The 14,907-nt window shown below is 50.5% G+C and overlaps 1 protein-coding gene across 1 annotated transcript in view; it reads left to right on the forward strand.

Annotated features, from left to right (window-relative positions):
* Positions 1 to 14,907, forward strand: part of ZNF385C (zinc finger protein 385C) — a 139,076-nt gene that overhangs the window by 84,199 nt on the left and 39,970 nt on the right. The window contains exon 3 of the mRNA XM_065422813.1: positions 10,117 to 10,259. Within this exon, the coding sequence (XP_065278885.1) occupies positions 10,117 to 10,259 (143 nt within the window). The remainder of the gene's footprint in view (positions 1 to 10,116; positions 10,260 to 14,907) is intronic.

Raw genomic sequence — 14,907 nt, forward strand, 5'->3', positions numbered from 1 at the left:
ACATAACGTTGCTTACGCACACCGTTCCTGGCAGCTTTCTCTTGATGTTCTGTTCTGCAGAAAATATCCAATTTTTTCTCTTTGGAGCCTAGAGAATGAACACTGAAGAGACGGCATATCTTTCTAGCTCTGTCACACATCTCATCATGCCTAGCAGTGTCCTGTTAAAATTCCTTGCACATAGCACAAAATATTTTTAGTGTTGGAATCAACTCATGATCCTTACAAATTCAAGTAATTTGGAGAGTGATATTGTAATCACCAAGGAAATAGTAACTTTTAAATGCATCCTTGTGTATATATGTTTGTGTATATATATAAATTTATATAAATATAGATATATATTAAATAAATATATCTTAACTTTCCTAGTGTTAAAATACAAAGATATCTAAAAGGACTTTTTTTTTTTTTTTTGCAATGACAGAATAAATTATATACAGGGGTCCAAAAAAGTAATAAACAGTGAATTCCTGGTCTTTTCAGAACAATGCATTGTCCCTAACCTTTCCGTTGCAGTCTAAGCCTTCTGCAATCTTACAACCAAAGAAAATGTCCTGTGACATCTACCTTACGGACAAACTTGAGTTTTGTTTCTATTGATTCTTTTTTTTTTTTCTCAACATTCCCTCACCTTGGAGTGAGTGATATCGGGACAGTCGAGGGTAAGACGGCTCCTCTATCCGTATGGGGTCGGTACACAAGCGTTTAACCTTTGTAACCATGGCTGGATAGAGTCTGTGTTGCATGGCACGTGTCCTCTTTGTTAATTACATGGGCTTATGTTTGTTTTTACCTTATCTTACTTGCGGTGTTTTTCTTAGTTTGGGGGAGGGAAGGGGGAGAAGACCCTTATTACTGGTTTTAATTTGCAATAAAGTCAAAACATTCGACTAAAGTATCATGTCATTTTAATGCTTGTGCACAGCTGTGCTTGTCTAGCGAAGAGTTTGGGCAAGATTAGCTGTCCTAGGAGGTCAGAAATCCCACAAGTCTCCAGGTTCCCATGCTGAGCAGCACCGTCCCTGTTACCACCAGGCAGAACCAAGCCTCTTGTGCTTTCCCGGCAGCCATCACATTGTCCTCGTTTCATGCACCAGCGCACGTTTTCCCACTAAGGATCCAGAGCCCAGTGGGAGTCTATCCATTGACTTCAGTAGACTTTGGATCAGGCCTGAGTTCCCAGTGTTAGTGGGAGATGCCTGATGCTTCCACAGTGTCGTTCCTGGGGGGCCAGATCTGACTTTGTCCCTGTGAGCGTCTCTCCATCACCATCCTGTACTTGTTTTCAGTGGGGTGTTTCTCCTCCAGCAGTTTGGGGGCTGTAGATGTAGCTACAGGTACAGCTACACTACTGGCGCTACAGAGGGACAGCCACACGGCTGCAGCTATGTCGCTCCAGTGTGGACACTTGCTAACGTGACGGAAGGGGGGTTTCCATTGCTGTCGTCAGTCCATCCCCTCGAGAGGTAGCTGGGTCTGTCGACCTCGCTGCGTCTACAGTGGGGCTTAGGTCAACCTAACTATGCCACACAGGATGCAAACTTTTCCCCCGCCCTGAGTGCTGTAACTACGTTGTAGGTGTAGACCAGGCCTAAGAATCCAGCTCTTGCTACTGCATTAGGCCAGATTCAGTCCGAGAGCGAGTGAGTGTAACTCCGCTGAGTGCAATAGAGTTGCACCACTTTGTACGTAGCCCTATTTGCTCCTCAGGGTCCACTGTGCAGTAATAAATTGGAGACCCGGTCTTGTTGAGATGCTGATTATCTGTGTCGGGGATCAGCGTGGCAATGGGTTATGCACCATTCTCCCTTACAGTGAAAACAAGCCGTGAAATCTGCTTGCGTTGCTATGCTGTCCATCTCACGTACCGCACAAACAAGGGGACTTCATAACGGCCACTCTTAAAGTCACCTAACCTACCAGAAGAAGAGCTCTGTGTGAGCTCGAAATCTCGTGTCTCTCACCACCAGAAGTTGGTGCAATAAAATATATTTCCTCCCCCCCCACCCCACCCCATCTCTAGTATCCTGGGACCAAAAGCAGCTGCTACAACGCTGCATACTTGTAAAGTAAATCCAGCAAGTAAAACCCTTCAGACTGCACTATCCTTTTCATGTTTAGCTACGCTGTTATGTGTATTCCAGCAGCACCAAGAGGCCTCTGTTGAAACCAGGGATGCATTGTGCTAGTTGGTGTACAGACACTTAGGAAAAGAAAGTCCCTACCCCGAAGAGTTTGTAACTCAAACGAAGACACGGGCTGGGTGACAAGAAATGTGGTGATATTGAGAGACATAATTCATCTTGCAGTGTGCTTAGACTTCTGACTTTTGGCTACAGAAATAAGTTGTTTCCACCATGATAAATATTCTTGGGTTCTAAACAGACTTGAATTTACAGTCACAATCCTTGGGTTACTCCAGATGGTGACAATGGTTCGGTGTAACGCTTTCACTCCTGAGTCCTTCACTGCATTACATATGGCTTGGCTCATCAGGGCTGCACGATCTGCAGATGGAGCAGGGCAGTTCATTGCCATCCCTGTCTGTCTTTTTCTGCTCCTACATTTATACCCCACTTGTCACCACACGACAGTATCTGAATGCCTTAAATATTATCCTCACCTGACAGATGGGGAAACTGAGGCCCAGCAAGATGAAGTGACTGGCTCAAGGTCACAGAGTCTGTGGCAAAGCCAGTGGCTGAACCCAGATTTCTTGAATCCCAGTCCAGTGTCTTACCCACAAAATCACCCTTCCCTTCCCTTCATCTCTCTCTCAGAGTAAATGAAGCAAACGCTTCAAGGTGCCATCAGTGATTATTATAACAAGTACAGCAGTGGGGCCTGTGAATTTCCAATTATTTATCCCTAAAGCTGCCACAGTTCTGCCCCTTGACTCCTGCCTCTCTCCCTAGGTATTTCTGCAGCAAGCTGGTAAAGGCATTTCCTAGGGAAGCATTTGCTCTTCTAAGAGTGTGTGGCCTGGTATTCCATCTGTCACCATCCGTCTCCTCTCAGAGCGGGGAACCTTCAGGATAGCTCGTGAACACGCTAGCTAAAGGAGAGTAGGGGCCTTGGTGAACTTTATTGCATATGTGGAAGTGAGGTTTGTGTTTAACAGATTAAAAATCAGGGGCTTGCTCTGCCAGTGGGGCCAAACTCGACAAAAAACCAATGCCGTCTGAGTGCTGGAAAGTGGTCAAGGTTCATTGTGTACCCCACTTCCTGGATTCCGGCGAGCCACCTGCTGTGGTGGAATGTGCAGCACCAATTTGTCTCTGTATCTTCTGAAAAGGTTATTCTGAAAAGTGACTCTGCAGAAGTGATCTCTCCAGATCAGAATTGTTCACCTTACAAGGAAAAAAGACCACCGTTGTGTCCCTAACCTACCACTAGGATCCAACAGTCTGTTTGTGTCCTGTGGGAGTCACACATCATGGCCAGCGAGAAAGACGCAGCTGGCTCAAATTCTTCCTCAGTTATACCCACACAACCCACTGAGTCCAAATTCTGGTTGCAGAGTCATCACTAAGGGTGATATTTGACCTGCCTGCTCTTGATTATTGATGACGATGCATGAAAAAGGAATTTCCTAAGTTAACTTCAGCTCCCAAGGTGGAGTTTGCAGATGTGGCAGCTGGGCGGGTGGGGAGGGAAGTCTCTTACCTTCTAAACTCACTGGATTTTATATGGGTGGCAAGACGCAATAAAACACCGGGGTAATTGTCAGAGTCCCTCTTCAGAGCGGAAGAGCACACTCTTAACTGGAGGATGCATGTTCTTGGGTTGTGCAGAAGCATGGAAAGCCACTTGTCTGGAATAACGAAACCAAGGGTTTCAATCTTAGGCCCATGTTGAAAGAGGCGATTGAGTTAGCCGTGTCCCCAGCCCTGTTCTTCGTTAGAGCTGTTAATATCAACTAGATTGCGACTATACTTTGGTGATACAGCTGCAAGATCATAAGCGATTTTGCACTGAATGTTCAGCCCTTGGCATGGGCGCATCTCACTGACCAGACTTTGCTACCGTTTGTTTTCTCTCTAAAATGTGTAGGCGAGGGAAGAGAGCAGCTGTTACTCGCTATTTAAGGAGTGGAAAAGGGGGAGTCTCATGGAGCCTATTGTGAAAGGGAAGGAGGTCCCAGCTAGATAGAAGGGGGTGAGGGAAGTGTCTCAGGATGGAAAAGATCAAGAACAGTTGTCCTAAGACAGAGCAGCTTGAGGCTCAGTTTCCCTTTCTGGGGGTAGATAACGCTTCCCTGCCTCACTTGCCTGTTGTGAGGTTCTGCCGGCCGATGTCTGGCAGCTGACGAAGCGTGGGCAATTATTCCCATGTTTACAGCTGTGCTCACTCCCGTTATTCCAACCCCGGCAGTTTTTCCGCTCTGATGAGCGTCCCCTCGCCTCCCTATCTTGGGGGGGGGGGGGGGGGGAAAGCATTGTTACAGGTTTTATTGTCGTCTTTCGTAACCTTTCGGAGGCCAAGCCGGGGCGGCATGGAGTGGAAGCTGTGAGGCAAGCTGTCTAGCTGGATCATCAGCCCGGATCTTTCTGTGAGGCTCCAGGTTACAGACACGCGGTGATACAGGAGAGAGACAATTCGTCTTCCAATCTGCTGGGACTTCTAAGCGCTGGGTACAGAAACAAGCGGCTTCCACCCTGAGAAATAGGCTTGATTGACAGTCACAATCCGTGGGTTACACCAAACGGTGAGAGCGGTTCTGGGTAACTCTCTCACTCCCGAACCCTTCGCTCTCTAGCCATGCACACGGCACCCGGTATGACCTAGGGCATTTCAAGGGTACGTTATCTGCAGATGGATCAGGATGGTCTCTTGCCATCCCTGTCTGTCTTTTTCTCCCTCTGCATTTATACCCCACTTGTCACCACAGTACAGTATCTGAATGCCTCTAATAATATTATCCCCACTGGGCACTTGGGGAAACTGAGGCTCGGAGAGGTGACATGACTTACCCAAGGACACAGAGTAAGTCAGTGGCAGAGCAGATAGAAGAAACCAAGAGTCCTGGCTAACACCACTGGGCTCTAACCACTAGATAACACTGCTCTGTGCAGCATGAGTCATATGGCCTGTTGATCAGCCTGCCAGACTCAAGAGGAGAGACACAGAATCTTGTGTGGAAGACGCTGCACTGGGACTGGGGAGGAAGTCTGGAGTCTGTTCCTAGCTCTGCCACAGACTTGCTGTGTGACCTTAGACAAGTCACTTAACTCTGTGGCTCAGTTCCCACCTCTGCAAAATGGGGATAAGGATATTGATATTCAGCCTTTCTCCCACTGTTTGTCTGCCTGGGATAGATAGAGGGTGAGCCCTTCAAAGAAGGGACAATCTCCCATGTGTTTGTACCACACCCAGCACAATGAGGCCTTGATCTTGGGTAGGTCTATTGTACTAAGAATCACCTAGGTACCAGTCTCTCTGAGGGAAGCGAGAACCAAGTCCTTAATTCAGCCAAGCACTGAAGCACAAGCTTAAAGTTAAGCACAAACGTAAGTGTTGGCCGTCGTTCTTGCTAGCAGACCAAACGTCCTTGTTACTGGGGGTTTTCCCAGGGAGTTCTTTTCTGAGAATAGTCCCCACCAAACCATGCGGCTGTCTGTAGCTTAGTTACAAGCGCTCTTCTTGTGGTAATAACGACGCTCCCAGCCCCACACGTCAGGGGCACCGTGCTAGCAATCGCCACGTTCCACCAGCGCAGCAACGCCATTGCATTTGCTGAGCTGCAGTCGCCGATTAGCCCGTTAACCGTCCACAGGGGCAGAGACAAGTCACCGGCATCATTCCTCACCATGTGAACGTCAACGTTCTTTAAAAACAACAAAAGAGGGAAAAAAACATTTTGAAGTTTACGGACAAAGATGAGCAGATGCCCTCGCAGTCCAGTCCCAAATCCAGTCACTCTGATGCTGCTTTCCGGTCTAGTATTACCATCGCATGTAAAAGGGTGGGACGCGGGGCCCTCCCTAGGGGGCGCCGATCCCGCCGGATGCTGTGCCACGCCAGCTCAGATGATGCGATGCAGAAATACCGTTTCACGCCCCAGAAAGTTAATTATGTGCCGTTCACCCATTTTTTGCTGGGTTTTGCCTTTTTTCTTTTTTTTTCCGCTTCTTTCCATTTATTTTTTTGTTTGTTTGTTTATTTTTAAACTGTTTCCCAGATTTCCCTCCTGGCTGACTTTGGAATTAATTCGATCAATGCACGCCTGATGAAGCAAACAGTAATTTTTACCCTGGAGTTAGAACTGGCTCAGGGATAGCTCCTATAAAGAGAAAGAAATGAATATGTGCATTCTCCCAGAAAGAGGTCACTTTTGCCTGGAGGGCCAGTGTGTCATGCTTTTTATTCTGAAATTCAACAATCTTGCGAACTTGGAATTTCAGATTTTCCTCTTGACTCCCCGATCCGCCAGGCTGATGCCAGTGAAGAATCTGAAATACATAGAAAGAACGGCCAGTGTCTGATGAAGGCCCTGATTCGGCAGAACAATTAGGCACACGCTTAAGTGCGTCTCTGAACAGGCATGGAAAGCTGGAGTGGAGGCTTCGGGTCTGAAGTGACTCTGGAGGGGGCGTATGAAAGACACAAGTGAAATCCTGGCCCGGCTGAAGTCAATGTGAGTCATTGAGGCCAGGATCTCACCAATGAGATTTAGATGCCTCACTGTCACTTGTGCCTTTGAGGAACGGCCCCCTCTCTTGCTGCCTTCACGGTAATAATGAAGAGGCAGTGAGTAGAGATGGGAGTTCTGTTCCCAGCTCGTGTGCTAGCCTGCTGGGGAACCCTGGGTGAAACATTTCATGTCTTTGTGCCTCTGTTTTTCCCAGCTGTAAAATGGGGGTAGAGTTACTGCCCTCCTCTGTAAAGCGCTTGGAGATCAGTGGAAGAGCAATGCTATAGAAGAACATGGGTGGGGGTTAGTATTCTAGTCACTGCAAGTTCTGCTCTGTCCCATTTCTTTCGGGTGAGGGAAAAGGCTTGTGTTTCTATAGCAGGCACAGAACTTCTCCGCGGCCTTACAGAATGTGTCTTTTTTGAAATGGGGCGACCAGAGCTGAACGCAGTGTTCAAAACCCACCTCCTTTCTCTGGAAGCACCTGACTTTTTGCTAGCAGAGCTGCAACGATAAGACCTCATCCAGACCCCACCATTAAGCTTCTGATGAGCTTCCATGCTGTCAGTCATTGTTCTGCTCTTATGCAAATACAGCAGCCGTCCCAAGTGAATTGTGTGGCTCCGTTAATGGCATGTTTGTGATTTTGGAGATTTATTTAAGGCCACTGGGATCTCTTTAGAACAGAAATGTGTCTTGTTATATCGGAATATGTCTCTGAACTCTCTTAGCGTCTGTGTGTGATTTAAAGCCGGCTGTCAGCTCCTGCCTCTCCTGTAGTTATCCGGGGCGCGGCCCGGGGAATATGCAGCCAGCTTGATGCGCTGTATCTCAGCGAGCATGCAGGGCAGGACTGCGCTCGGAGTGTTTTCACGTCTGCAGTGAACGGTGAGGTTTATGGCAACAATACATTTCGCGCTCCACGGTAACAAGCCGGCACACCTTTATCAGCTGAAGAGTTTTAAAAGTTCTAGTCCAAGAAGCATTGGAGACAGGAGGCCTCAAATAAAGTAAAACTTAGGGGAAAGATAGACACTGCGCTTTCCTGCAGAGGGTCAGGCACAGATCAGGGGGCACTTATTACTTGATAAGCAAGATGGGCACATAGGAACGTCCATAGCAGAACAGGTCCATGGTCCATTCAGTTCAGTCCCTTGTCTCTGACAGTGGCCAGCACCAGCTGGGGAGAGGAAGGTGCAAGGTCCTTCGCTGGGCGGTTATGGAGTGACCTGCCCAAAAGGGGAAATTTCTTCCTAATCCCCACCCAGGGGTTGAACGGGGGGAGAGCGACAGTGTTCTTCCAAGCTCCGCCCAAAGAGCCAGCACTCCCAGGAGCCTGTGTAGATGTTCAGACTGGGGCTGAGTTGAAGGCTGGCATCCTCTCCCACCGTGTCAAGACTGGCAGTGCAGTCTCGGGGGGCTCCCGTGCAGCCCCTCTGCAGCGGCTCTTCCAGCCGATAGCCTGGAACGGAGACCTCAGCCCCTCCGCCAAGGGCCCCTGGACCCACATGAATGTGGCTCTGCCGGCCTCCTTCCCTCCCACACTGGACCGTGTGGGACCAGAGAAGGGACCCTCTCCACAGTGCAAAGGGCTCCCCACGCAGCCTCGTAGGTGGGGCGGGGTGCCTTGGCCTGGCTCCACGCCCTGCGGGTAACGCTTTGCCCAAGGGACTCACTCCCCAGCGCTGAGCCTGGAGGGGGCCCCCTGTGTGTTTAGGAGAGTGAAGTTCCTGGGTTGCTTTGAGCGAGCCCTGCCCGGCTCAGCCCTTGGCATCAGGGAGCCTGATCCGGGCTGGTGCTGCGGCCCCTCCATGCTGCCAGAGCAGCTCAGGTGTTTGAAGGGACCTTGCAATGGGCGGGGAGGGAATCATCTCTGCACAGGGGCATCAGGGCTGTACACCTGCCCTGCTCCCCACTGCTGGCCTAGGGCGCAGCTCAGGGGCATGCCAGGAGGGAACTGTGCGATGGCTGTTGTCGGGCCTCCGGGGGAGCAGAGCGATGTTAGAGCAGCCCGGACGCTGCTCTGACTTACAGCAGCCAGGGCAGAGGCGGGGAAGACGCCATCTCAGCCCTCCACCCCGCATCATCCGTTCCCCCAGCACAGCACAGAGTTCCCCCACACTGAGGATCAGGCCCAGCGGATCTGTTCCATCGGTTGTCCATAACTCCTGGGGTCGGTTCCCTTAGCTCATCTGCTCAGAGTTTGGAAATCCGGGCTCCTTAAAGTCTTCATGCCCCTTCCCCTTTCGTGCTCAAACCCAGGTGCTCTCTGGGCCGAGGAATCAGTGGAATTACCAGCCCTGCTCCGGGTGTGTTTATAGCAAAGCCTCCCGCCAGGGTGGCATGGGGAGGTCCCGGGCACTGGGCCGTAAGCCGCACGCAGAGCCTCAGCCTTACAGCTGCTGAAAAGGAATGAAAGTAGGGGGCGAAGCAAAGGGAGGAAAAGCAGGTTCGACGGGTGAGGGGCAGTGACTTTGATTTTGATGCCGTCTGACACTCGTCTTTCAGCTCAGATCTGGTTATTCAAATCCAGTTTCTGTCAGGTTCCAGAAGAGCCTCTGGCTGTTTGGAACCAATTCGGTTTCCCCTGTTCCTACAATATTTTTTTTTTATTTACTTCGGACTATTTTTAGATCACGCACCGGCGCTCACCGTCAATCTGCGGGGGAAGGCGTGCGGCAGCCTGGGAAGCTGGTTCGTGGCGCTCGGGACGTGGGTGTTTCTATTATAGACGCTAATAACCCATCGGGGGGAACAGCGAGGGAGGTGGGGAGAGGCAGCAGGAGCACCAGCAGCTGTATTTCTAATCCTAGCCAGTGGCGGAGGAGAACTGAGGCTGTTCCCCAGTGCCTAAAGCTCAGATGAGGCATTCAAAACCCACTGGAAGTCAAACTCCTTTGACAAGCTTAGCATAACCGCCGAGCCAGGGGATGTGTACCTCCCTCCTCCCCTGTGACTAGCTAGTCCAGCTACTGCCTCTGCATCTCCATTGCTTTTATTGCCATGTTGTCTCTATAGTTTTAAGTGTCCGTGTGCTCGGAGCTGTATAAGACTCAAAACAAGTCTAGGTCCCCACCCCAAGCAGCCTACAGTCAGAGGCCCCAGTCCTGCATCAGGATCTGCGAGAGCACTCCCCTGTACCTACCCAGAATCCCCTTGGAGGGAGAGAGGCCCCCGTATTTCTCGGTGGGCATTGTCAGGGTTATTAGAGAGAGTTGGGGAAACGGGGGGTTTAACATGAGAAATTTAAAACAAAAAGCTGGTGGTTTGAAATGTTTCCGTTTCCCTGTGGGACATTTTGAACCAATTCAAGGCAAAACAATTCCCTTTTCATGTCCGTCTCATGTAATTTCAGTTATTTAAAACCAAAAAGCCAAAACACCATTTTAATTCAAAATTTCAGAGTTGACATTTGCCCTTTTCCGGGTGATTTAATTAAGAAAAATCTCAACGTTGTGTCTCCTTCCCTCTCTGCGTAGGTCCATCTGGGCACAGCAGCCCCCTCCTAGCATCGCTGTCTGTTCCTGGGCGACCCCTACACCCGCCACTGGACATCAAGCACTTCCTGACCTTTAGACTCAATGGGACGTCCCCACTCAACCTGTTCCCCAACTTCAACACGGTGAGTTATTACAAGGCTCAAAGAACTTTCAGGCTGGAAGGGGTGAGATCCGTGCGTCCGCGTCGGAAACGCAGCAGCGCCAGGGTACGGGGGGGGCGGGGGGAGATGCCAGCAAGGACAGACAACCCGTCACTGCTCACAACGTAATCCCGTCAAGGGCTTTCCATGTTCAGGGAGTGGGGAAGGAATAGTCCAGAAATGAGGGTGTGATGAAAAGCAGCACGTTAGCCAGGGAGCAGCTGGTGGGCGGGGAATAACTGTTGGTCGGGCCCGTGATGCCAGTCGCTCTAGCCGAGCACAGATGGACTCAGGGCATTGGATCCTGGGAATCTGGCTTTGGCAGGAGCCGGGCTCCCTTCCCAGCAGGGTTTGGCCTCTGTTTTCAGAAGCACTAAACGCCCATGGTTTGGCCCAGATTGACAGGTTAGCGGCTCCTGCCAAGAGCAATGGGAGCTTGTGAAAAGCCTGACCCCCTGTGAACACACACCTGGGTGGCCCGACTAAAGGGGCCCTTTTGCCTTTAACCGTGGCTGGCAATGTTCAGTGCCAGGTGGTATCGAATGGGTCACAGGAAGGGCAACAGGCAGCATGACTCGTTCAAGGTCACAGAGCAGATTAACGGCAGAGCAGGGGACAGAACCCAGATCTCCTGCGCCCCAAGGCGCTGCCCTACCCACTGACCCAGGCTGCCTTGTTCTCATTAGTCCCATCGTCCTGTAAATTCCTTCTCACATGGAGCCCTTATTGTTCTATTAGCTGCCAATCTCCGCACCCGCCCAGCTCATTTCCTGGTTTGCTAAAGGGGTCTGCTGAGCGATAAACTGCCCATGCCAAGGGAAGCGTGTTTGCAAAACCCTGGGTGAGCGCGCTCCGTGGGTCTGTTGCTGCAGAGGGAGGAGGGCTCTGAAACTGACCAAGGAGAGAGACATTCGCTTTTGAAATGGGGGTGCAGCCCAGATCAGTCCCACAAGGCTCCATTCATCACTATTATAAACAGACATTTTAAAAATGCTTCATTTCGACCAAGATCAATTGGGTTTTGCTCCCAGAATCAATAGCAATAAAATAGCTTTGGAGGGGAGTTTTCTGAGATTAAACATAGAAAAGAGCATCTAAGGGTCCAAGGAATCCGTCAGCTGCCATCTCTCCAGGTTTTGTTGTCAGCTTATTGCATAATGTCTCTTGTTAGTATACTAACGTCAAGGTCAATCTGCAGGCGAGCCCGGGCCTCGGTTATGTGATACTTATATAATAACATCTCAGGCGTCTAATCTCCTCCTCCTTTGCCCCCTTAACCAGCAGGGAATTTCAGGGGCCTCTTCCTGTAGCTGGTTGCAAAAAATTTCCATTAAACCCTTTTTTCCATTGGAAAATGACTTTTTCAACTAAATGGAGGTTTTAACATCCCCACCACCACCCTCCCAAAACAAGGTTGGTTTTAAATTTTTGGATTTCATATGAAAATTTTCAATGACAATGTTTTTGTCAAAAACCATTTTGTTTTTTCCATTAAAACTTTTCATGGGGGGAAAAATCATTTGCCAACCAGCTGTAAGGAAGAATCTGTGCTGGTATTTGCAGTGGTGGCCCTGGGGTTCAATGGGGACGGACGCCCATAGGGAAACTGAGAACGTGAGTCGATTGTGCTTGGAGGACCGCGCATGAAAGACAGCCAATCCCAATTTTGCATCCTCCATTGGAGACTCTGTCCTGACTTGCTGGGAGACGGACTTGACCTGGTAGGTCTTTTACGTCTCTGACTTGCTGGACTAGTAGACGTTAGAAATACAAAGACCTGGTGAATCACCTCTTTGAAGAGGAAACATTGTGGTCTAACGGTCTGAGTACAGAGACAGAAAACCTGAGATCTGTTCTGGACTCTGCCCCTGGTTTGCAGGGTGAACATGAGCAAGTCGGTTAGACCAAACTTTGCAAACGTGTCGGCCGAAACGGGAATGACTGCAGGGCTGTGCTATGATCATCGCGGTGGTTCCTTCGGGCTGTGTAACCTATTAAAGTTACTCACTGAAATCTTCACTTCCCCGGGAGCCCTGAGCGCTCGGCCCAGATGAAAATGAAGCTGCGCTCGTGTGGCTACGTAGGCACCTAAATACATCACTTCAGGCCTCTGAGTTTGACAACACGGGTGGATCCTGTGCCTCGTTCCCCCTCTCCTAGGCAGAGAGGGTGACACTGACCTTCCTTTTGTCAATTACTTTGCGGTCCAGGGATGACACTCTATGGAAGTGCATGTGATTATTGCTGCTTATTTAGGGGAAGATTTTCAAAGACGTTACGGGGAGGTAGGCTCCCAACTCCCACTGACTTTGGGATTCAAGCTCCAAACTCCCCTGGGCTCCTTTAAAATCCCACCGTTAGCCCCTCTCTCTCCTGGGCTAGAATGCAGGGTTACCGTAGAAGATGATTTTGCTGATGCAATTAACAGCCATTTTGCCCAGGTTCCTTTTTATAGCAATTGGAGCCAGCAGCTAAACTGACCCAGTCTGTTCCTTATGCTCCTTGGCTGCCCTCCCACCTCCCCTGGGCGCATGTGTCCCGTTGTCATGTTGTTTGTTTGTTTTTTAAATGAAGCTTTTGAAAATTCCTTTCCCCTGTGTTTGCTGGAAACGCCATCCCCGCCTGCAGCATGAGCCAGTGACATTCCACAGAAGGTCTTTGGTGGTGGGCTCACCTCTGCGAGGTCCCTTAGCTCAGCAGAGAGGTGCTCCACACCTGGCTGAGATAGGATCACCCTAAGCTCTTGTAGCCATTTGCCATGCGTGTGCGTATTTGTGCAAGGCGTAAGTAGCTATAAGCACAGTGGGAACCTGTGATGAAGCTGTCTGCGCTCAATGGAAATCTTACACCTCTAGGGGACCCGTTCAAATCCAACCCTGGCTGGGAGTTTGTGAAAGTCGTTTCCAGCTGACGTGTGGCTGATGGGGCCAGAGCGACTCAGTTGCCCATGCCCTTTGGAGAGGGTCTCTCCGAGGCAGGGATAAGCACTTGGAGGGCAGCCTGAAGGAGGCACACCCTCTCTCTGCCTGCTTCGTCCCTCCTCTGGGCAAAGAGGGGTCCCGGCTGCATCCCCAGACCCAGCTCCGCACTCACTGCAGAACAGAACGGTGGAAAATCTTCTGCACCATCTAGCAGGAAAAAATACGGATTCTTGTAATTAACCAGGAGAAAATTGTCCCAGGGAGGAGAGAGCCTCTGGAGCAGGCCTACTGCCGCGTGCAGCAGAAATGGCATCCGGGATCCCAGCTGTCCAACTCTGCAAGGCTGAGCCCTCAGCCTGTCGGAGTTCAGGTGATGTTCAGCCCCTTGCTGGCCGGCGCAGAGGCTCAGCGCAGGGCCTGCGGGATCCTCAGGGCTGGATCCTGCAAGGGGCGGCGCATTCTGGCCTCGATCCAGCAAAGCTCTTCAGCATATCCTGAACGCGGAGCAGTTTGCTGGGTCAGGGCCATGGCGGGTGCCCAGCACCTCGCAGGCTCGAGCCCTTATGTGGATTTTAAATGGCGCGTCAGCCTAGTGCTGGCACAACGCGTGGGCTGACTTTCCGCCTCCTGCGATTACTGCTTGGCCAGACCAGACGTGCCCACTGCAGGGTGCATAGACCCCTATTGAGTAATGTGAGGAGGGCTGCTCTGGGCCTGACAGAAGGTGTCCACAGTCTTCAGGTGCTTCTGGGTGGGGTGTCCAATGGGATAGTCCTTGGGCCTGGCAGGGGGGATCCTTGTTACATCCCTCTTGGGCTGCCCTTAAACAGCCCCGCTCCCTCCGTGCAGAGCGGGAGGGTGAGGAAGCTAGTGGAGCGACAGGACCTATGTTTGGAAACGGTCCGGCTTCCTGGAGCAGCTGCGCCGTCCCAGCTGCAGAGCAGAGGCTGAAGAAGCCCTTGAGCTGGCATTGCAGGAGTTGAGGCAAGACCTAGTTGCAGCAGGAATAAGGAGGAATTTGGCCACCCAGAGGAAGTGAGGGGTGGGGGGGCAGAAAGTTCAGAGGCCCCATCTAGGCAGGTGGCTTTACAGAGGATGACAGCAAAGGCCTTTTATAGACTCATAGACTTTAAGGTCAGAAGGGACCAATATGGTCATCTAGTCTGTCCTCCCGCATGATGCAGGCCACAAAAGCTGACCCACCCACTTTCCCTTAACTCAGCTGTTGAAGTCTCCAGATCGTGATTTAAAGACTTCAAGTCGCAGAGAATCTTCCAGCTTGCGACCCCTGCCCCATGCTGCGGAGGAAGGCGAAAAACCTCCAGGGCCTCTGCCAATCTACCCTGGAGGAAAATTCCTTCCCGACCCCAAATATGGCGATCAGTAGAACCCCGAGCATACAGGCAAGATTCTACAGCCGGACCCTCATTTTACCAGCGATGGCACGTTATTGCCTAATTGACTATAATCACGTTATCCCATCAAACCATTCCCTCCATAAACTTATCTAGCCTAATCTTGAAGCCAGAGAGGTCTTTTGCCCCCACCGTTTCCCTCGGAAGGCTGTTCCAAAATTTCCCCCCTCTGACAGTTAGAAACCTTCGTCTAATTTCAAGCCTAAACTTCCCCACGGCAAGTTTATATCCATTTGTTCTCGTGTCCACATTAGTACTGAGCTGAAATAATTCCTCTCCCTCCCTGGTATTTAT

The sequence above is a fragment of the Emys orbicularis genome, chromosome 25 (genome assembly GCF_028017835.1).
Source record: "Emys orbicularis isolate rEmyOrb1 chromosome 25, rEmyOrb1.hap1, whole genome shotgun sequence".
Classification (NCBI taxonomy): Eukaryota; Metazoa; Chordata; order Testudines; family Emydidae; genus Emys; species Emys orbicularis.